At 32.8% G+C, this 23,917-nt stretch overlaps 1 protein-coding gene and 1 long non-coding RNA gene across 7 annotated transcripts in view; one reads left to right on the top strand and one right to left on the bottom strand.

The window, feature by feature from the left end:
- Window positions 1-23,917, top strand: part of LOC118195250 (potassium voltage-gated channel subfamily KQT member 1-like) — a 383,599-nt gene that overhangs the window by 355,939 nt on the left and 3,743 nt on the right. For 3 of the 6 annotated variants that reach the window (XM_085814315.1, XM_085814313.1, XM_085814323.1), the window contains 4 exons: window positions 5,077-5,208; window positions 14,318-14,386; window positions 18,354-18,427; window positions 23,169-23,296. In XM_085814315.1, coding sequence (XP_085670441.1) covers window positions 5,077-5,208; window positions 14,318-14,386; window positions 18,354-18,427; window positions 23,169-23,296 — 403 coding nt within the window. The remainder of the gene's footprint in view (window positions 1-5,076; window positions 5,209-14,317; window positions 14,387-18,353; window positions 18,428-23,168; window positions 23,297-23,917) is intronic. The other 3 variants (XM_085814319.1, XM_085814330.1, XM_085814336.1) reach the window with 3 other exon arrangements.
- On the bottom strand, window positions 138-23,815 carry LOC118195252 (uncharacterized). Its single transcript, XR_004759218.2, has 3 exons — window positions 23,684-23,815; window positions 673-743; window positions 138-530 (listed from the first exon to the last, which is right to left on the bottom strand). It is a non-coding gene; the product is annotated as an uncharacterized LOC118195252 (long non-coding RNA).

Here is a 23,917-nt window from a genome sequence, read left to right as displayed (position 1 = left end):
GTGACTGTGACGAACATCCTATCTAAGATTGCATTTAAATACCCAAACGCACAAATAAACACGCTCTTTTATTCAACTTAAAAATTTATTAAAGCAAATATCCGGAATTCCCTACATTTGAGTCTGAAGTACTGCATCTGTAATTTAAGAAAAGAATAATATTCAGTATAAACAATAGAAAAATAAGTAATTTTTAAAATAAACATAGTTAAAGTTAAAATATGTTTACAGCTAAAACATGGTTAATAGCAAAGTTACCTGCGTTTTGGTGAGTGATTTTGTATCTGTTTGCTCACCGGGAAGGAAGTCGTGTTAGCTATATCTGTGTTAGTGAAGTGTTGGAAATAATTTTTCTCCAACTCCAACTATTACTATATGCCGCGATTAGTTTGCATTATGCAAGCTGTTTCCCGGCTGTCTTTATGTATTGCGCTTCGATGAACATTTGATGTAGATTGATCTCTGAGCAGCTTGTAGGTGAGGAAAGAGAGTGGCCAAAGTCATATGAGCAAGATGAGACTTCCTATTATCTGTGTAGATTCCAGAATAAAAGATGAAATTTACAAAATTGCACGAGTACAGAATAGCATACATTAGTAAACAAAGGTGCAGAATCATGTTTTGATAGTAAATATAAATAAAATAAATATTCTAAATGCAGTAGATATTTACCAAGTCCTCAGAATTCGATTTTAAAGTCACGTGGTGTAGACGCCCTTCCTAACTGGGTGGTCAGATTTGCGCTGCATGAAGAATCAAAGTGTTTCAATAACTGTTGACTATATAATATTAAATAAAGTACAATTCATAATGCAAGTACAGAACACATGAAGAACTGAAAATAATGAATATATACATATATACAGTGCACAGAGCCCAGTAATAAATCCACAAGCGTGCAATATACAAATATGGATGTCAGATGGGGCGGTCACCCTCCGAAGTCGAAGCTCTGAGAGTTGCTGCTTGATATAAGCAATCCATCAGACGTAGTCTTAAAAACAATTTAAAATATTCATTAAGTATGAAAATCTGCATTTTTGTTTAGAAGAATAGCAGCAAAGGGACGTAAGTATTTATCTTCAGTAAGGATATCATAATGGAACAGCCCGAAGTGATTCATTATTTCACAGGTGTAAGCACATTGGAAGAATGTTTATTTGTAGTCCTGAGAAATTTATCCATAGTGTCGATTTTAAGATCCTTGTGAAGTAAATCATTCCGCACAAATTAGTGGGCACTTGTAATAGTTCGTAAGAAACGGCTCTGCACTACTTGAAATTTATGAATATCCTTATCAGTCGCTGCAGCCCAGGCAGGAAAGGCATCACTTGTGATAGGCCGTATGACAGAAATGTAGATAAGTCGTTTTTATACAAGTTTAGGTTGGAATATTTCCCAAGTATAGGTAAAGAGGCCTCTCATCACTTTAGTGGCTTTATTCTTGACATGTTCAATATGGTGTTTCCAGGTGAGGTTTCCATTTAAGATAACTCCTAGATATTTGGCATCGTTTGCCACAGGCACCGTCTCATTAAAGAGAAGTAAGTGCTTCTTCGGTTGCAAGTAAAAGCTGGGATTTCTGAGCATTAATCTGAATTTTCCAGTACTGCACCAGAGTTCCATATCCGGGATGATGTCTTGGAGCTTTTTAAGGGCATCATTTTTCTGTTGCAAGCAGAAAAATATTTAAATTCATAAGATCCTGCAAGTGGTGGTGACTGATTTTTGTTAAATTATAAGACTTAGGTCTCAATAGGTATTAAAGTTCTTAACTCTTTCTGTGTTCTTGGAGTTTAAATTTATAATACATGTGGACATGCAGATTCATCTAATACACAGGAAGATTGAAGAGGCGCAATCTAATAACTAATTAGGTTTAACCGCATGTGTGACTGAATATGTAATGTTCTAAATAAGACATGCGGACACTAATTCGAGTAATACACTAGTTAACTACATATGACATTAATTTAAATATGTCTTAAATTCTACCTTGTGGAAGTGTAAATCGTATAGTATTGACCAAAATTTCAAGTTCGTTCTCATTGCAAGAACGTTGGAGCATTCATTCAGTGACCAATAGTCTCCCTCAGATTCTCGATTAGCAAAAGACTTATGGATTTTGCTGGGCAAGGAACCATCTAGATACCTTGCATGTAGTCTGCTCTTACTCTAATGATAATATAGTTTTCCAGAAGATATGGTATAACAGTGAACTTCACCATCTCATAAACAAATACAAGTAGCACATAGTGCAGTTCTTATTGCTAGTGGTATCCCAAACCATGATTCTATACTCCGTATTTTCACTCAGTGATCATCATTTCTGGAGCAGAATCTAAATGTTATATACGAAACATGTTGTACTATTCGTCCACTTCTGAGAAATAAAGTCACTAATTTTATCTGTTGCACGTCGCTAGCGTGAAACTGTGAGCTCACTTTTGCGGATGTATGAATCTATGCGTCGTAAAGTTCGTTAGGTTCTCCAGTCTCAATTGATCACTCACCTTTCCTTTCCAACTGGCTGTTTGTGAGCTAAATTAAACTTCTAGTTTACACATCATATGATGGAAACGTCATGAACAGATTCTCGAAACCATTTAACTCCTTAGGCTTCATTTGGACCATAAAAGCGGTAAAGAAAAAATCCTGGTCCTTCAGAAATTCCCAAAAAATAAGCTGAATAGGCTAATTTTTATCACAATAATTTTCCTTTTTTATCACGCTTTCAAAACCTATGACTGATAGAAAATTCAAGAAAATTCATATTTTGCATAGCTTCTTCCTTTCCACATATCTTGGAAGTTGCAATTTTCTTTGTTTTTACCCAATGGCCCTGCTTTTTGCTAGGTAAACATTCGTGGGAAAAGACTGAACGCATCGTTCATTTGGCCATCCTTATCAACGATAACGTTTCCCACAGCGCACCTCAGAAAACAACTGGTTTTACACAGACGAGAAGGGGAAAGTTCCAATTTTGATGAACACCCGAGACACAGATCCACATTTCTCCTACCCACTTTTCGTTACCACCAAAACTCTGGAGAAGACTTTGTCTTTCTTTGTCTTCTAAGTTATCTTTGTGGAATAATGTATTGGTATTTCAGATATTAATTAACTTTGGTTCTGAAAAGCATTGGTTTCTGTTTGTATGTACGTCATTAAAAAAACTGGAAATAATTTTTTCATGGGATCTCACTCGAGCAAGAATGTTTAGATTAAGTGTTGGCAGTTTATGAATTGATACTTAACTTCAGATGGGATAAGATTCTGAAAATATTTGCTCCGAAGATCTTTTTATCTGATTCCAAAGAAAGAAATCTATTAAGATAAGATGTGAGCTTTTTTTCCGTCCAATCCATTACCGGGAGAAATATATCTTGGTACAGGCTCTGAAAGACTAACAGCGTTTAATACGGGCGAAAGACAGTATTGACATAATGAGAGTATTCCACCTCCTTTTCTTAAGTAAATGAAAATGTAATTCAGCAAGTTAAAATATATTTGCCGTTGATAGTATAACATAAATGCATCTTTTTATTTGGTTTCCGATGAAGAATATGAAAATAATATTTATCAGTTTGATGTTATTGAATTTAACTGGTTATGTAATTTTGAGAACGAATCATACATATAGTTTCTAAAAACCAGTTTTTGTAAATTTTTGATATTTTTCATAGTATCATAATTTTCGCATCTGGTTGAAAATATTGAATTTCCAGTATGGTAAACCCCGAGTAAAAGTCTTGAAAACTTTAGACTCCTAATGTAAATGCGTAAGGAAGTTTCAGAATGATGGCTGACTTAGCGAAGATAATTTATAATACATTTACCTAGCGTAGTAATTCTTTCAAATGCAGTAAGCTTTGATTCGATAGTAGTATTAGCAAATTAACATTGAAAAGCATACAGGCAAAACTTTTTACAAAATTTGTAATAAAGTCAAACATTTCTGTTTTTGAAGTAAAATGTTGGAGTAATTAGGCATAGTAAAAGCTTTTGTATTTTTCATGTAGTCTTCAGTAATACATAAAATTATAAGAAGGAGTTAGTTCAACCATTAAAAACCTGGCAGATTAGGAATCTAAAATTAAAATTTGGAGGATTTTATGCCGTTTAAAAAGCAAATAAGTAAATTTATTAAAAATCTCAGTATTATTCATATTTTGCTTTCAGTTACACTTTGTCTACAATTTTCCTGCGCGTAAGAGGATTTTTTTTTTTTTCAAATTTACGTATAATAACGTACGTAAAATACGCTGTGCAAATAGCAGAGTGTGACTATTTTACCAATTTAATCATTTGAAACAGACTTAAACTGGGTAAATAGCTTAAACCTGTTTGAACTGGATAGTGTTGAATTTCGATCAAACCGGGAAGTTGTTATTTTATGCAAAAGTTGCATAACAAATGTCTCAACTGCATGAAAATTCCAGTACTTTAATTACTTTACTTAAAATTGCCTCAGTATGTATTTGATTTCAGAAAATGCTTTTGGAAATTGAAATAGCCGACAAACACGGTACCTCAAATTTCTTTCATGTAAATCTGAAGTTACAAATATTTTGTCTTTATTCAGAACGTTTACTTAATGATTTCAATATTCTACACTTTTTTCCTAAATTTACTAAGTATGATAACACTCTAAGAATGTTTCTAAAGCAAAATATTGGTCAACTTTTCAGAATACTAAATACAAGATATTCCTGAAAATGTGTGTCTTTCTAAAAGATTAAATGTTTGTTGCGCAAAACTAGTGTAATAAAGGATAAAAAATTTTTATCATAATGAGCGTGTTTTCTAATTTTATGAGTGTTGTTCTTATATATTTTGTTTTCATTTCAGGCAATATTGAAGAAATTATATGCTTATTTATAGACGTTAATTTTGCATGTTTGTTGCCTATATTTATTCAAATGTATTTTTAAAAATTATATTTATATTTATGGCGTAGTTGTGCTTAACAGCATGATAGCTGTTGTTCGTAGTTATGATTCGAGTTCCCATTTGTGTTTTTGTATGTATTGTTTTCCCATTCTCTTCAATACACCTGCTGTGTGTACCTCCCAGAATGCATTGTGGACTGCAGTGATGCCCCGACCACGCCCAAAGGCCTGTGCAACATGCTGCAGAAAGAATTCAGCTGCCCGCCGTATGTGGCGCTGTCGCCAGCCTTTCTGTCCTCCGAACAAACATCTCCAGGTTGGCGGTAAAAAAACAACTCAGCACTACTCACTCAATTGCACACTTTCTACAAATTAACTTGCTTGCACAAAACAGAAAGCTCTTTCACTTAAAAAAGTCATTTAGCAGGGGTCTACAAATTTCGAAAAGAAAAGCTACATTCCAGATAGCAGTATGAAAATAAAAATTCATTTATGGGATTCTCAGAAAGAATTTACTGTGGGCCCTATAAGTTTTGTGTGCTGTTTACAACAGCTGTAAATACAACAAGTAAAATGAAAATAGAAACTGCAAAGATCCCATCCAGAAATATTGTCAGATTTTAAAATCTGATAATATTTTTAATTTAGTTATGATGAAGAAAGAATACGTGATATTAGCATAAAAATACGTATTTTTCCCAGTTAAAAACTAATACTACCATTTGTACCTACAGCGATGTTATATACAAAAAAGTTTTAAAAATAAATTTTCCTTATCATAGTTCTTGTTCTTGCCTTTCTATTTCACCCTTTCAATACATTTTCATCAATGCAAAATTTTAGTTTTATAATTTCAGCTTCGCATTTATTCTGTGTTTATCATATGCGAGCCTTATTATGTAATTTTTCTTTCTCAAAGGAAATATGACTTCTATGTTGCCCTGTTTAATAAATGTAATATCAAAATAATACTCAAATTGGATTCATTTTATCAAAACATCAACAGTAGGCAGTTTTTTCATGGCATACTTATCAAACATTCAAATTTGTTGCAGCTGTTAAATTTTCTCGCTGTGAATGTGCAGAATCATGCTAGCACTATTTCAGTAACATTTTTCCTGAACTTATTTTTTAAAAGAATTTGGAGCATTACAGATGCAGCTAAATAATGCAATTAAAATTTAGTTTGTATAATGATTCGATTTGTTCTTTAATGGTTAATTTTCATTTTTGGTGATTAAATAATTGTAATAAAAGACCTTCATAAAATCCCTGTCGTAATAATTGTGCATCGTAGGAAAAAATAGAATCATTTTTCTACACTCAAACATTGCAAACTTTTATATACACCGCGATATACAATATTCTGAAGGGTACTAATAAGTCTATGTTGCGTTTTGAGTTATAACATTTAAGCTCATTCAGATGTTTTAAAAATTACCTATATTTTTTATTAGTTTTCTTTTAATTTTAAAGAGAAATTTTGAAACTTTGTTATACTGAAGCACACAAAAATTGAGATAAATATGAATTATAACACATTTTATTGTTAAGGTAAGAAATGAGGAATTAAAACCGATATATATTTAAATATTTACATATAAAATAAAATAATTTTACTTAATGCAACACACAGTTTTTATTACTTACTTAAGATGTTTTATGATCTATACAATTTTATGCTGTCTTAAATAAAGGCAGCTCAAATTTATCTACATCAACTACGTCGCAACCATATCAGCTTTACAGAGCTTACAAGGGCCGCAGGAAATCGATATGTTTTAACCTATACTACATAGCAAAAAATATCCGGACATGTTACAGAATTAGAGAGACATCTGGCACACATTAATAGATCCACCTTTTAAATAAGTCATAGCCTGTACTTCTCTTGGAAGACTTTCCATCAGATTTTGTTTTTTGTTCACTTAAATTGCCTTCCATTCGCCCATAAAAACTGCAGTGAGTCTAGTCTGGTGATTGAAAATAGGCGGTTTAGAAATGCATTTAATCTGCATTACAGCTTTTCCTAAAGGTTTCCCGTGGTATTGAGATAGAGACTGTACGAAAGCCAATCCATATTTTTAACATCCACAGTTCAAACCATGGAAACATACTCTTCACAGTGTGGACCGAATAGTTATCCTGTTGATATAAAAACAGCCTTTTCTAAACTGTTTTAGAGTGTTGGAACTGTAGAGTTGTCAATGATATCAAGACACATCTCAACAATCATCGTTCTGACCGTAGGAACTAAGAGACCCAGGCCGGACAACAAGAAACAACCTCAAAACTTTGATACCTTCACCACTTTGATGCCTCTTAACAGTTGGCATAGTGCACTCGGATATGAAGAGTTCTTCAATAACTGGACAGCCCTGAGTGGACCCTGGCCTTCTCCAGGCATATCTACTTTTGGCAACTGTTTTCCAGTTTTTAACGTTTAAAATATTAAGAAGTTTTTCGACACGTTCAATCCATCTTAGCGGGTCTCTGTCCAGAGGTCTATTTCCCATGGGCTTTGCCAGAAAGATTTTCTTGTAGCAACGATCTTCATTCATTCTGGCCAAATGGCCAGCCCCTTTAAGTCTTTGTAATTTGGCGAATTTTAAAATATCAGGTTGTTTATAACTTTTATGGAGTTCTAAATTAGATCTTTTCCATAATTCACTTGAACCCCCACCAAGAATGCAACATACGGTCTTTCGCTCAAATATTCCCAGACTTTCCTCATCACGTAAAGTCAATGCTTAAGTCTTTGATGCATACTTCAAGACAGATTTTATAAGACTTTTAAAAAGAAACAATTTAGTTCTTAATTTAAGAAAGCTGGATTTTAAATAACTCTTCAGGACATAAAAGCATCTATTTTCAACAATGATTCTTTTACGTATTTCTGGGGCCAATACATTTTTATTATTTATCTCCGTTCCCAAATAAATAAAACTGTTAACTTTTTCAAATTTATAATTGTCAATTTCCAAGTGACTAAGTCGTAAGTTAGACTTTAATCAAGATAAATATTTAGATTTATTTTCATTCACAGTTAAATTAATTCCTTTAGCATTTTGTTACAATGCTATAAATGCCTGTTTGAGAGCCGAGCGGTTCGGGCAATAATGCCAATGTCATCAGCATAAGCCAGTACTTGAACTGAGTAAAAATATTTCCTCTGATATTGATCTTTGAATCTCTAATAACTTTTTCGAGTACTATATTGAGCATGCTAATGCATCCCCCTGTCGCACTCCATTTTTTACCTCAAGCTGTTCTCTGTAATCACCCTGTATACATATTTGAATTATGGTGTCTTTGAGAGTCAATGCTACAGATGCATGCAGCAAGGTTTTCTATAATTTTCAATTCATATATAGCTTTTATGAGAAGTTCTGTGTTAATATGTAGTAAAAGATTGTGAGTTTCGATTCCAAATTCTCTACATTTTCAAGGATCTGCTGAAGATTTGTTCTAGGCACTTACAAAAGTAGACATATCTATCACACTGCCAGAATGTGTAAAAACAAATTCATCACATCCAACAGTGTGAAATCTTTTTCCTGACCTTGACCATACTTATCATAATATAATCTTATGAGACCGGGTGCAGCGACATCAGAAATTCTTTCAAATTGATGAGAAATTGTGGCGGTTGGGTATATACGATTTTCCTTCACTACTTTCTTCAGAAGCTGGCAGCACAGTCATAAACTTTATGCAACCTATTAACTTATTTTCCTGCATTTTCAATCTCAAAGGTTTATATTTTATAATACTTTCACTGACACTTAATTTAGGTATCTGTAGTAATGATTATATTTCACCAAACGCTTTGCTGCAACGGATGGCACTCAAAGGTCATGCCTCATTCGAAACAATTCAGTCTATTCACTTGGTGATTATTCGTCTAAGGGCATATTTATGACCTTCCAGTATCACTACCAACACTTTTATCCCATTTTAAGACGTTTCACATCGCGATTATAACAATATCCGCTTCTCCAGAGGGATGCCGACACACTTTTGGCCAGACAGTATAGCCACCATATGTAAAAACAGATTTCATGAAGTATCGGACCCCGATGTTTCACCTACTACTTCGTAAGTAAGAATTATGTGCTATTCACTGTTTCATGTTCTGAACGTAAAAAATTTGTTTTGATGATAGTGGAACAATAAAAAAATTGTTTTCAATCTAAAGCTTTTAGTGAAAGGAATAATTTTCGGAGTCATGATGCTGAAATTTTTGGATTCGGCCATACGTTAGTAAAGATATTTGACTGATCTGATACTTTGAATTTGTAGACCCCTCGCATTTTGAGTGCAGAAATTTCTTATATCAGTTATTTCTTATAGTGCAAGCTTGAAAAACTTCCTGTATATCTGAATTACTTACACTGGAATTAGAATTTTATATAACTGTTATAGTCTGTTATTAGTAATTAATTACACGCTTAAGAAAGAATGTGATGAAGAAAAGGACTATGAAAAAATAAACAAAATCGAAAATTCTTTTAAATGTCAGTTATTTCAATAACTTAATAAAGTCATTCCTCTGTTATTTTATTTTAGTAAAATGATGGAACTAAATTTAACTTCGAATTATTTAATTAATGCCCCAAAGTGCATTTGAGGATTTATTTGTTTATTATTAAAACCAAATTTTTATAAAATATTTTAAATAAATCTGTAACTAGTATTTATTGCGAAAAGTATATTTTGATATTTTGCTTTAATAATGAATTTACTGTACATACAATATCGTGCTTATTATTAATAGTGTGCTTATAATTACCAGTGTAAATAAGCAGAAACAAAGACATAGTATATTACCTCGTGTTAAATTTCAGTTATCTAAGATCAGCCGGTATAGTGGTTAGTTAGTGATCTTAACTTCCGCAGCCATGAGCCCGGGTTCGAATCCCATAGAAGACATGGTTGTAACTGTTCGATCCTTCATAGGAGGCAACGACCCTTCGTATTCGTCACCTATTAGGTTCTTCCATAATGAAATAACTACCACTTCCTGCCACTTGTAGTGGCGCAAAGCTAATGGTTAAAAGCGCCTGACCATTAAAAAAATTAAGACCATTAACAGAATGTAATGAAAGTTTCACTTTTTCTGGTTTGAAATTCATCAAACAAATACAATAATTAAAATTTTCATAATTACGTAACATTACAAAGACTAATCTGACAAAAGGAATTTTGAAAGGTTATATTAGTAAAACTTATTTATCTTACATCTGTGAAATTAGCAGCAAAATATTTAAGAATTAATTCTTTCTAAATATCTGATGCTACAATTTTGATCTAATTTTAAGTCTGTTGCTAATTAAACATTAGATAATTTTCCAGAAGTTCAATTGTGTAATTTTAAAAATATCTCAAGATTCCTGATTAAAACATGTCATAAGAATAGTGTAGTGTCTAATAGAGCATGAAAGCGAATTAATCTGAACATTACTATACTCAAATTTTTAATTTAAAACAACGCAAATTTAAGAAAAATTATTACTTTCACTGCAGGAAATGTTAATTCACGTGCAGCACGTTGGAAAGAAAGCAAAATTTTTATTTCGCTATTTTGATATTATGGTATACTGACATCGAGCTAAATTCAAAAGCACGAGATTGTGAAGAAATTTTATCTTACAGTAAAAGAAATTTTTATCTTGCAGTAGAATTATTTGACCACTCTAATAATTAAATTTTACTTCTGGTGATTAGATTATATATCAAAAAATAAAAATATTAATAGAATAGTAATATTTCCATAATCAGCAGTATTTACATATACAATTTTATTCTCAGGACGTTAATATGTTCGAGTTTTCAATGTTTCCCAATGATTCTTAAGAATCATAGATGATCATGTTTTTTCTTAAAATTCATAACAAGAATAGTTTAAGAAGGTTTCTGCGATTGTTAATCAAAGGCAGTATTCTTAAACACAGTGAAACCTCGATTCACGAATGTAATTCATTCCGGAAACCTGTTTTTCATTCGAAATGTTGATAAATCATCCAGATAGACATGGAGATTAATCCACTCTTTGATCGCAGATGATATCTTGGTTAAACTTTTACAACAGAAATTTTTTGCATGAGTTCATAACACAGAACTAATAGAAATCATTAAATCGAAGGAAAATGGGGAAAAGATAAACACAGTACTAAGCAGATAAAATGGACGAAAACTAATTTAAACTGACGAGTCGGTAATTTATTGAGCCAGCTTATAGCTTAGTATTTAATTCCATAGTCTTAAAAACTGCTGGTCAGCGTTTGATTAGTAGTCTTCAACTACTGGTTAGGGGTTGATTTGAATTGACTGTTCTTATTTAAATTGCATTGGCACGAGCTGTGGTTATTTGTAGCACAAAGTCGCGGCAAATTTCAAAGCTTAAATAAATGGTTGTTTTATAACCTTCCTAAGACTTTCTGTCTCGGATATAGCGATACCTCGGTAGTCTGTTATGATTATAGGATTACAGTAGCAGTACTAGACAAGTATAACCTTACAAATGTTATTTGTTTGGATAAAAACTATTCTTTCATAAAAACATGCGTCTTTCTAGGATATCTTTCATTTTTTTCCCTTTGTGTCTTATGGATATCCGCACTCGAGACTTGCTGGGACAGTTTCTCTCTAAAATAAATGCAATGTAGCCTTTTTTTTATCTATGGTTTATAATGTTTTTAAAGAGTCGTGGCATCACCAGGAAAGAATGACCTGACGAATGTCAAAATCACATGAAAGGAAGAAGTTGGGATATGCAAATGATGAGTATTTCAGTGCATTTAGACGACGCAGCACGGGGAAACGACATCTGAAGATCTGCATAAAAGAAAAGTTTTGTAGTGGATTTCTCATTCGAAAAGTGCTTCATAGAGTTTGAATTTGCTCCGATCGAAAGTATAGATTAACGTTCCGTGATATCGCCGGTCGCAATGGTCGACATCCAACCACTGTCAATGCGAATAGGGAATGAATGGATTGCTGAGAGTCATACTGAACGGCATGCAGGATCTCTACGCCCTCCCATGACTAACGCCAGAGAGGGCAGACATATTGTGAGGTCAGCCCTGCAAAACCTTACTACCACATCCCGGACAGTTAGTCTGGAAATGGGCATGTTCACAGCACGCCCAGTATCAGCTCGTAAGGTGTGTCGATGTTTACAGCATCATGGACTATCATCCGGGTGACAATTACTTCCGCTTCCCTTTACAATGCAGCATAGAGAAAGACGGCGACTCTGGTGCCCCAAACGACAAAGCTGGGTGCAGGAGTGGCACAATGTCGCCTTTACAAACGAGTCCCAGTTCTACGTGCAGTATTTTGATGGCCGTATACTGTCTGGAGTATCCGAGTAGGCCGCATGTCGCCTGCTTGATTTGATATCGGCATAAGAGCCTTGCACCTTGTGTGATGCTTTGGGAAGTCACTGGGTGTACGACACGCACGTCTCTAGTTCGAATCGACGATAATTTGAACGCAGATGGGTACATTTCTAACATCTTACGTCCAGTAGTTATGCCCTATCTTCGAGGGCTTAAAACGCTATGTTCCATCAAGATAATGCAAGACCGCATGTTGCACGTAGTGTTCGGACCTTCCTTGATAAACAGGATATTCGATTGACTTGGAGTTCAATTGTGTAATTTTAAATTGTGTCTCCATATCTGTCACCCATTGAAAACGTCTGGTCTTGGGTTGCTGAGAGATTGGCTCGCCACCCCTTTCCAGTTAATACTGTTGATGAAGTGTGGCATAGACTTAAAGCAGCATGGAATGAGTTGCTCATTTCTGTTATCCAAGCCCAGTTTGACTCATGCTTAATGGGGCAAGGGCCGTTTTAGCTGCCAGGGATGGCAGCTGTTTCTGCTAATTTTGCATCCCTTTAAACCTCCAAAATGCTTACAAATTTAATCATTATGTTTTCATGCCATGCCGTTTACATGCAATAAATATCTTTTTCGTATTTGTTTTCCTTCATGGTTTTGCAATTTTAATGGCTAGCAGTGTATTATATCGAGATGCTGTCGCTGCATAAAATTTGCCCCATTTTGCTCAAATTCCACGGAACAAAGGTCTAAAATCATTTATTTTCTTCGTTCTTCCTCTGGAGGAGATTCTTCTATGATGACCTTTCGTTGCTGTTTTTAAAGATTTCTGTTTTAAACTGAGCTCATTTTCTAGTATCTCATCCATGTACTCATTGTTAACATTCAGTCCACAGTTTTGTCAAGCAGTGTCCAAGCCCTTAAAATCTCAGTCTTCAATGCAATCTGACCGTAACTTCCTCAATATAGATTTAGTGGTCTTGTAAGTCATTTGATATTGAGCTATGTCAGTGAGAGTTAAGCAATGGAGAATATTAAAATGATATTTTTAGAATCCTTTGAATGTTAATTCTGTGTCAGACATTACCTTTAAACACTTTTATCTGTTTCATTTCATTCCAAACATTTCATTTGTTTCCAATTTCCCTTGTTCGTGACACGTTTTTTGTTCAGGAAATTTGTTCGTGAGCCGATTTACTCGTGATACGAGGTTCCACCGTACGTTGCAAGAATAACTGATTTTTAAACTCGAAATGTTACCAACAGATGGCAGCACCATATTCAGAGTAATTAGTTCAGTGCAAACTATGCAAAAGGGGTGCCCTTTCATATGGGTTTGCATTTTGCCGAAATCTCTGTCATTAACATACATGTTACTTTGATTATACTTTTTATAGTAAATTTAAATTTGAAATGAAATTGTAGTTCGGAAACCACTTGTGGAACGCTAATTATTAATTACACCCCAGCAGCCCTTCGAATCGCTTTTGAGAATCATTGCGCCATATCGTTTGCAAATTTTCCACAGTTAATTGCGCGATTTTTTAATGAAACTGAAGTTTTGTAAATACTTATCCAAATGCCCAAACGCAGTTACAACTATTGAGTTAAGCTTGTATGCCTGAAGATTATTTTCTCCCCAAATGTTTTAGGAGCATTAAATGTCTTAGGTGCAATCAAACTTCTAAGCAATGTTTGTTGGTCATTTTTAAAAGTCTTTATGCCAACTTATTTAAAAATGTTCAGAAATGTTCATAGTTTTCGGAACTATAACAGTTTATTAAATCCTTCCATTTTCTTTCCCTTTTAAACTAGCGGAATCCAAATTTTTCCATTATTTATCACGATGTTAGGTTAATAGTCTGAATATAAAGTCATTCATCTCTATCTTAATATCGAAAATAATTAAGATTAAGATTTATGCTCTGATTTCCTATTTTGGAATTATTGTTCCAAAGAACTCTTTCTAGAATTCCATTTTATAATTACAATATTAATAGTAATAGTGAATCGGTGTTTGGAGGCCAAATGGCCTTGTTCAGACCGAGTTTTAATAGGTATCTGTTTTTCCAAGCGCAGGCTCAAGACGTGGAAGCTTCTGCGTTAATCTGTTCAGCAGGGTCCGAAAGGACAGCCCTTCCTCCTGCGGTAAGACGATTCCGCGTGAAGCTCTCTGAAATATGCGCACTCTTATTTCTCTCTCTATCTCTCACGGCACCTTGTACGCAGGGAGTGGATCGTTAACCCGTTCTAGCTTCATTAACCCGTTCTAGATGACGGGAATGCCCTGGAATTCTACACTAGCGCACAAATGTATTTTGTAGTTGCATGGCTAAAACTTGGTAGACTGGCGCTTGAATACCTAGAGCGCTTGCTTCTTATTTTCTAGTATAGATATTTTTAGGCTTAGCTCAGAAGGCTGTGCAAAAAATGTGTATGAAGTTTACATTCCGTTCGTGACTAAAATTAAGAAAAATCATCATTAGAAATCGCATCTTCTGAGCTGATATGCAACTTTTAATAGCTTTACGTTGACTTAGCTTTTGAGAGCTTTACATTGACGTATCTTTAGTTGCGAAGCATGATCATAATAGTAAAGGGGTACTACAAGCAAAGAGCAAGACAATCATATTAAATAAGTATGCTGAGCTTTTAAAAGTAGTTAACCCTTACGACTTCATCATTCTTTTACTATTGTTTCAATTCCGTTTCAGCTATACCTGTTTTTCTTACGTGATAAATTGCGTTGACCCTTTTTTCTAACTGAGTTTCTATAAATACTTTTTAATTATGTTATGATATTCCCCCATTTTTAATTTTTCATTTAATCTGTAAATGTTTTATCATCTGCTCATCATTTACATCGATATTTTTCGTGCTGTAACATATCTTAACGGTGCAGTCATCTTCTCGTTATAACCAGTAAATCTTATCGGGAAAATTACAAGATTCTTGTTACAGTGTACGGATCAATTAGAAGTCGGATCTAAAAATGAAGCAAGAATATTTTAATTATTGGTATTATAAATATTTTAAAAGGATATTTTATTTTTACTAGCTCGTGTTTCAGAACATTCAAGATATATCAGACGCTTCGTTCATCAGCTATTTAATACTTTCCACAGAAAATAAAAAAACCTTAAAGAAGTTTCCATGTTCTCGATGCTTTTTTTCTATGCATTCGCTATATACATATCAGCCTGTTATATTGTCTTAGCTCTTTGCAATTCTAGAAAAGTGTCATATTGAAAGCAACTGCAAACAGCAAAGGCCAAATAAAAGAATGCGATTCGAAAGGAACGCCTTAAAACTTCTCTTCTAAGATTGGCAAACTTCTTTCCCCGTAATTGTTGATTTAGCTTTGGCAACTTTTCTATGTCCTAATGTATGAAGAGATTCCATCCAAAGAACGGTATGTATGTAAATTATAAAAATGTAAATATATATCTCAATGCATAAACCAAAGTCTTATCGCAAATCAGCCCAGAAGCTATGATTTCCATTCTTTTTTTCTGACCAAGAATAGATTAAGTACTTAAAAATAGTACCTTTTTAGTTCGATTGCATTCTCAAGAGACAACATTTTTCAACCAGCATCTCAATCAGTCTTTGATCTTTATATTAGATTATTGTCACTTTTATTTAAGAAATACCCAGACTTGATTTTCTTCAAATGCATGTAGATGTCTTTTGATAGCATGAACCTTCTGAAAATAACTTCAGACAAGTTTTATGCTTTCATATCATTATTTTATCTTGCATATATACCCTAACCTTAGGCTACCCAATTTACATTCCGCATGATATTTTAATGAATTTTCTTAACTTTAATTCTTCATGCATAATTACTTTTGTATGTTATGTTTCTATGGAACAACGGTTTGAATTATGATTATTATGAATGGTATGCAATAAAATAGTGAACGTTCCTTGCATAACATATATGTATATTCCTCCCTCCCCCCCAAAAAAACTTTGTTTTGAACAAACTGTGCATGAATTGCTTCTTCTAAGAAATTTTTACATATGAAACGTGTAATTTACATGTATGTTCTTTAAAAATATAGTATACATTATGGCTTTGAAACTTTGTAATATACTTGTAAATATGTTTATTTGCTAGTGTTACTGTGTATTGTAGAGTTCTAGTGTTTTCCCCCTTTTCGTTTCCTCCTTTTTTAATCGCTGTAGCTGTATGTATAACCTCTTCAAGATATATAAATAACAGTATTTTCTTCCAGATATTAAGTATTTCATAAGATTAAAAGATAAAAGTTATCTTAAATATTATTCATTCAGAGGTTTAAAAAGTATCTTTACCGTTATGACGCATGAAATATTTACTTCAATAATTTATTATAAAAATGCTTAAGTAAATCCATAATAAATCAAGATTTTAAATACACATAAAGATTTAATTTGCCGTAATTTATTTTTGAGTGTATAAAGATTTGTTCATAATAAATTCCGCTGAGAATTTGGTTTGAAAAAAGAAATGTTTGATTTGATCTTGAAAGAATTTATTCCTAATTACTTTTTATATGTGTGTGTAACAAGTACGTTTAGTCGAATTTTCTCTTGGAGCAGGAGGTTTGCTCTATTTTAATTAATTTAAATTATTTGTGGCCGTATTATAACAAGTTAGTCACTTCCTGATAAAATAATTATCAATTATCAGTGTTAAGTTTAAAACGAAATGAAATATTTTATCAAATCAAATTAATTTTTAAATCAAATGCAATTTTCTAATTTCTTAACTTTCTTAGATCTTTATTCTAAAATTTAAACTCCACTGCCTAAGTTACGAATAGGTTCCACTGGGAGCTCTTTGTTAATGTAATCTCTCGTACTAAATTCTGATTTATTACTGCATTCTTTTAAATACTGTTAACTAGTTTAAAATATTAGAATAATATGAGATTTGTAACAAATTAAGCTGAAAATATATTTAATGATCTAAGAAGTCTACTTGCCAAAAATGCATTCAAGGTATTTTAAATAAACAGTATATTTTAACTATTTCAAACAATTCATTTAATTACTTAAATTGCCATGCTTCTTTATTAATTCAGATTTTTTAATTAAAATGCATTTTTCGGTGAATGAATTTTTAATGAATGCAATCACTTGATTCATTTTTATCCTTCATGTATTCAACGAAGCATTTAGAATATCAGGATGAAACAATTTTTCGGTCATAAAATCGTCCTTGTTGATTGTTAAAATTATATTATAAATCGTTAAAATTATATTATTAAGACTAAGATTTATTTTTTATGGTACTCAATAGAAATCTGCAGAAAACCGAAACATCTATTAATAAACATTTATTTAATTGAACTGCTTTTAGTTTCTGTAAATTCAATTAAATAATATGTCATTACAATAGATTTAAATTACCAGCTCATTCATCTGAATAGAAATCTCCCCGAAAGTTAAACTAATAATAAATGTATGTAAATTTTCAAAAACACAACAAGCAGTTATTTCACATCCGCTCTTTCAATTTATAATAATCTATAAAAGCTGTAAAACTAAGTCATCGTTATTTTATCGTAATAAAAGCTTTGTCTGTTCTATGAATCATAAATATAAACTTAAAGATAAAAATGCACTTATATTTTAAATGATTAATATAAAAATACAGGATATTGCATATATAGTACATGGAGCTCATATTTTTAAGTTTTGAGCTTTTGTTGCAGAAGCAAATAAAACATAATAGCAAACAAATGATACGCAATTTTGTGGTAAACTTCATTATTTTTAAATTCCTACTCAATCTTATTTATTATCCTTTTTTTATTTTATTAATAAATAGTCTACTTTCTCAACTTTTCTCAAGCAATTAGAATTCCAACCATATCCTTCTATCACTTGTTACCGGTTGTTTAATTTGATAATTATTTGCCATTTTTATCAGGCGCTTTGAACTTCCTATCTAGTGTGAATTCACATCTGTTTCTTTGAAATCCTATTCATTATTTATAAAGTAAAATTCTCTGCGAAAGAAATGTAATACATGAAATTATCGTTTTGTAGCTGCACTATTTATTCTTCCTAAAATGCGGTAGTTTTCACTGGATAATATCTTTTGCGTTTCTTTTTTTAATAGATGAAGATACGGAGGAACCAAGACTTGCTGTGCTAACCAAACAGCATAAGAATGCCATTCGTGCTTTGAGAAAAGTAAGTGCAATTCGAACACAAATTTATTATAATTTGAGTATGGAATAAAGACACAATTATGAATAAAATGTTTCGTAGAAAGTGATCAGCATTTGCTTCAATCAACTGAAGTGTCATTTGTAAACTGAAGGCTACGTAATAGAACTCGCATTATACAGAAAAATAAGTGTCTTTATCAAAGCGGTTGCCATGGTTCGTCGCTAAATTGTTGTACAGTAGCCATAAAATAGTTTTTCCATTGCATTATTTTCATGTAAGAACTATTTTCGCAAACGGGCGTTTTCAAAATAGTCTTGCGTTAGGGTTGCTGCGATTATTTTTGGCAGCACTGGCATCAATAATAGTTTGGCGATTTTTTACGGCCCTCAAAACTTAATAGTACCCATTTTGATAGTGAGTTAAAATTATGTAGCTAATAGAAAGAAAAGCTGCAATAAATCAAAGTAAAATAGATGCAAATAAAACATACTGCAGAAACTTTGTTCAGAAATGAGACAATAAATTATTTTGTCATTAGAAATTGTCTGCGGGGGTTTCCAGTCATTATCTGTTCACCTGAGTTGCTCACAGCTTATTAAAACTAACAATATAAATAATGGGTAAATATGAAAATTCTGAGAAATAGTATATTCAGAAATCAAACTGTAATTTTGCAGTAAATTTTTAAAATGATGTAAATGATTTTAAATGATAGCTGAATTGAAAACTTCTTTTTATAAATTTAAATCTTGATTGATTGTGGCTTGACCTGTCCCCTCATAGCCATATGGCAGGTTTCGCCTGCTAGGTGGGCTAGGGGCCAGTGCTTAGAACTAACTAACTAATTCGGTGACTTCCGTCTTCTCTGAAATATGCATAATTTTCAGGTCTGTCCTTCTTCGTGTTGCATTTTCAATGTTGGGTACCGTAATTATCTACTACCCGTTTAGTAGAATTATCCTGTTGTAGGGCACAACAATACCTCAAGCGTAACAACAAACCTTATTACTAATCTGTTGGGGAGATTCGCTATCATAAATCACTACATACGAGTTTTCAATACAGGAAGAGTTTCCCCTTCTCCCATCTCCTAATACAAATGAGGATGTTCTGAAAGTTTCGCCAATGCAGATAAATTAGTAAAACAGCTCCTGAAGATTTTTCCTCTTTCAGATGCAGAAATTCTGGCGTAACACTGTAGAAAAATGTATGTATACAGCATGGCCATAGAAGTCCTTGTGCAACCTTTATTTTCGAAAATCTTGGTCTAGATACATACCCCCAACCACAAAAATATTTTAAATGACTTAAATATTCATGCTACCGTTATTTAAAATTCAAAAAGTCAATTTGTAAAAATCACTTTATTTTTTACTTTAGCTAATTTGTATTTTTTTCAAGTTCTAAAAATGCATTAATCATATTCACGTTTTTTATTACTTTAGGATCATAATCTTAACAGTTGTACAAAAAATCCGTTGACCAGAAATATCTTTAATTTTTAATTCATGTGAATTATGTTACGAGTTGGCTGTATGACAGTATTAAAGATTACCTTTGTTTTCTAATGTACGAATTCTATAAGATTCCATGAGTAATATTTCCTGTTTGAAAATTTTTTATTACATAAAATGTGTAAATATATAATAGATTTGCTATGTAAGTGAAAACTGTGTAATAGATTTGATATGTAAGTGAAAATGTGAAAATGTGTAATATAGTATATCAAAACTGAACGTGTAAGTTGTGTTTAGTAATCAATATGTAAAATACTAATCAAACCTTTTCGCGACAGTCTGCATAGCAGTACTTCTCATTTAACATATTACTCTTAAAAACTTTGTTCTAATTGATTTTTCATTTTTAATTAGTACAAATTTAAATATTTCTCGCTTCAACTTGTGGAAATAATTTCTTTGTACTATGCAAATTTGCACGAAAGTGGTCTGTATGCTAGTCGACCGGCTTACCACCCGCCACCAGAGGGAAACGTCTGAATTGGGAAGGTTTGTTTTGTTCGTTGATGAGTCCCACTTTGCTTTTTGATTCTCGACGATTTTACATATGGAGAGGCGCAAACACTCCGTACCTTCCGTCTAGTATATCGAATAGAGTTACCTATGCAGGAGGTAGTGTTCTTCTGTGGGAAGGAGTATCTTTAGATGGGTGCACAAACGTATTAGTTCTGCCATATGAAACTCAGAATGTTCAGAGGTAAGAGACGACATACTAGATCCCATTGTTCGTCCAACCTTCCTTCTGTAAGCAGGTAATGCCCGCCCTCGTACTGATCGCCTCGTGCACCAGTTTCTTGAAGAAGAAAGTTTAGTCTAAATATGAAATGGCCAACACCCCTTCTACATTTTAATCCCTTGAAACATGTCTGACACGCTCCTAAGAGACATTTTGCTGGCCTCCATTTCCAAACCCTAGATGGGCTTAGAACTAACTGCTCTACGTAATCATTGGGCATTGCTATTCATTCAACTCATTGACAACATAATAAATAGCAGGAGATATTGCTGTGAGATCTGTATTACTGTTCTCGATGATCATACACACTGCTGAGAAAATTTATATGTCTGGATTTAGGAAATTTTATACACCAAAATGGAAATAATCAGTATAATAATATCTTGTGTTATTAAGTTGTAAGTGATATAGTAAATACTATCACCAAGTTTCGCCTAATTGGATTTTTGGGTTGTTATCCGTCTTCGATTTGCTGTTTAACTATTAAGAACCAGTGCATCATAATACTGAATGTCAACCAGTGTAATATAATGCTGGATGTTGATTGAATGAGCGCACAGCTATCATGAATGAGGAAACAACTTTTTAATAAAGACATTCATAAAATTTTGCTTCAAATTACCTTCATCCTAAAATTGTGTTATTTAGGAACTCGAATAATTGTTCCATATCTTAAATTTAAAAAATAGGAAATATTATGCTGAATTTCATAAAAACTGAGCGATATTTAAAGAGTTAATTTCTTAAACTAAATTATCAGCTACAGAATTATTAGATAAAATTTTACTAAACGTGTGTCATTATATGGCGAATATATTTTCTGATTAAATAATATTTCAGTTAAACAAATAGATTTCTAAATTTCCAGCTTCGTTAGATGTAATTACGTTTCTGCGCCTCCAGTCAACATATTGACACTAATATATATATATGGACAAATGAATGACTAATTAATCCTAATTGTGTTAGGTAGCTGCAGCAAGATAGCATCCCTAGGAAGAGGGAAATTTTGATCCAGCGCCAAGATTATATTTCTGGTCAATAATTTAAGCATTCTGCGCATATTCTACAATTTGTGACTTCATTTTTCAAACGGTTACTATATAAAGAACGTCTAAAATTATTCTTTTCACATGAAGTCTGTTTTACGTATTTTCTTTTAATATTTCTTGTATTCTATGAATATTTTGATTTTCAAATTGTTAAATTATTGATGGACACCACTAGATGGCAGCACTAACGTACTTAATAAATTATTTTTATTTACTATATTTTTAAATACAATTTCTAACACCAAAATCTATAAATTTGTTCTCAGTACCTCTTTTCATTTCCTGTGAGTATTGATATTAAGGTATAAGGTTATGCATAAGTCCGTGAAACATTTTTAAAATATATGGCAGCTCAGACACGCAACTTGATATCAGATTTGATTATACTAAAGCAAATTGATGAAAGGATTCTCCCCCCTCCTTTTTGGGGGGAGGAGGGGGTTGGTGTGGTGGTTAATTTTTTATGCATATTTCTTGAATAATTTTTGTCATACTTCTTATGTTCAGTGGATTCATCTGCATTGATACGGTACGCATTTATACAATAATCAGTGTTGTCCAAAGAGATGGGCATCAGAGAGAGGGGTCACCACAAAATGGTCCTTAGGTGTTCAGGAAAGGAGACTCCAAAAATTTTCCATTGTCGACTTTAAAATGAAATGTATGGTGCAACTGAATGAAAACAAATGGGAAGAACAGGAACGCTGTCGAAAACATATATGGGCGGCACCAAAATTTTTAAATGTTTAGACCTTTAAAAGTTTTAATCCGACCTTGCCTGTTAGTCTGTCTCGATGGACCAGAACCATAACATCAGACGTTGCGAAGACTCGAAAATCGGCAAGGAGTGAAGGCCTGGTGCAAAGGCGGTATCCTTGAGAAATACCCACAAGAAACATTCTCATACTATTAAATCTAAACCTGATGCGGCTACGTCATTTCTTTTTCCTCTGCCTCCTATTATCTTGATTGTCAATATAGATTGAAACACTCTGACAACCAGTCTCTTTCTCTGTGCAAAACACTGACTGAGTTCTTCTCAAAATATCTTTAGAGTGCTCTCTGTGGTAGTTGTGTTGTTGAAAGAGGTAATCGTCACTTTTTTCATTCAGCTGGGGCATCAGTCATCTTTGCATCATATCCAAGAAAATCTTATCAATGGTATATATATATATATGTCTGCCATTCAACAAAGATGGACCTATTCACCATTTGGGTATGTAAGAATATGTAAGAAGATCTTAACAAATTTTCTTCTGCTTTAATGCAATAAAATTAAGTATTCGTTATGTATTTATTTGTTATGAATTTTTAAAATGTCTTAAGGTCTTGTGAGTAATAATGAAAACTAGTAGTCATAAATTTTATAACTCATACTTCTCGCAACTCATAGGGAAGTTTGTGTGAATATTAATAGATAACAGCCCTAAAGCAATATTTTTTTAATATTCTTTCAGATAAAATATTTCGTTGCCAGACGCAAGTTCAAAGAAGCCCTAAAGCCTTATGATGTCAAAGATGTGATAGAACAGTACTCGGCAGGCCATGTTGACCTTCTAAGTCGAGTCAAAAATTTACAGAACAGGTAAAATCATTAATACTTTATTTGCAGTACTTTCTTCATTTCCTTTTCTTTGCAGTTTTCTAAAACGTTATGTGAGGTCTAATTGAAAGAAAAGGAATGAGAGTGAATTTATTGATCTTAAAATACATTAGGCAGAGTCTAGCTTGATATGGTCTTTTTAAGATAAGTCATCATTGACTACTAATGCACAGTCCAAATTTTCTGCCATTCTTAGATGCTGAAACCCTTCTTTCGACATAAAAATCACTTTCGCCTTCTTCAGGATGGCCAATGATGAATCATAATGAAGGCCTTGAATCTCTGCTTACTGCTCATCATGAACAGACTTTTGAAAAACTATAACATTTTCAATTCAAAATTCTAAATTAAGAAAAAGGTTTCACTTACCTTGTTTCTTTCGAATGGTCTAATCGGTGCCAAGCTTGCCTAAACAAAATTTCCATGAACAGAATCTGAAGCCTATTTTTTCAAAAAGTTTATTTATTTATTTTTATAATTCTTACATTTCGAACACGAAAAAAAAAATACGTAACTACAAAACACTACAGATTTACAAAAACAGACGATCGAAAAATAATTACAGCCGACGTCTTTTATCTCTTTTGGAAATCTATTGTCATT

Source organism: Stegodyphus dumicola, chromosome 1 (assembly GCF_044657685.1).
Source record: "Stegodyphus dumicola isolate Sdum_Otavi_A_Nest chromosome 1, ASM4465768v1".
NCBI lineage: Eukaryota > Metazoa > Arthropoda > Arachnida > Araneae > Eresidae > Stegodyphus > Stegodyphus dumicola.
This window is presented reverse-complemented; position numbering and strand designations above follow the sequence as displayed.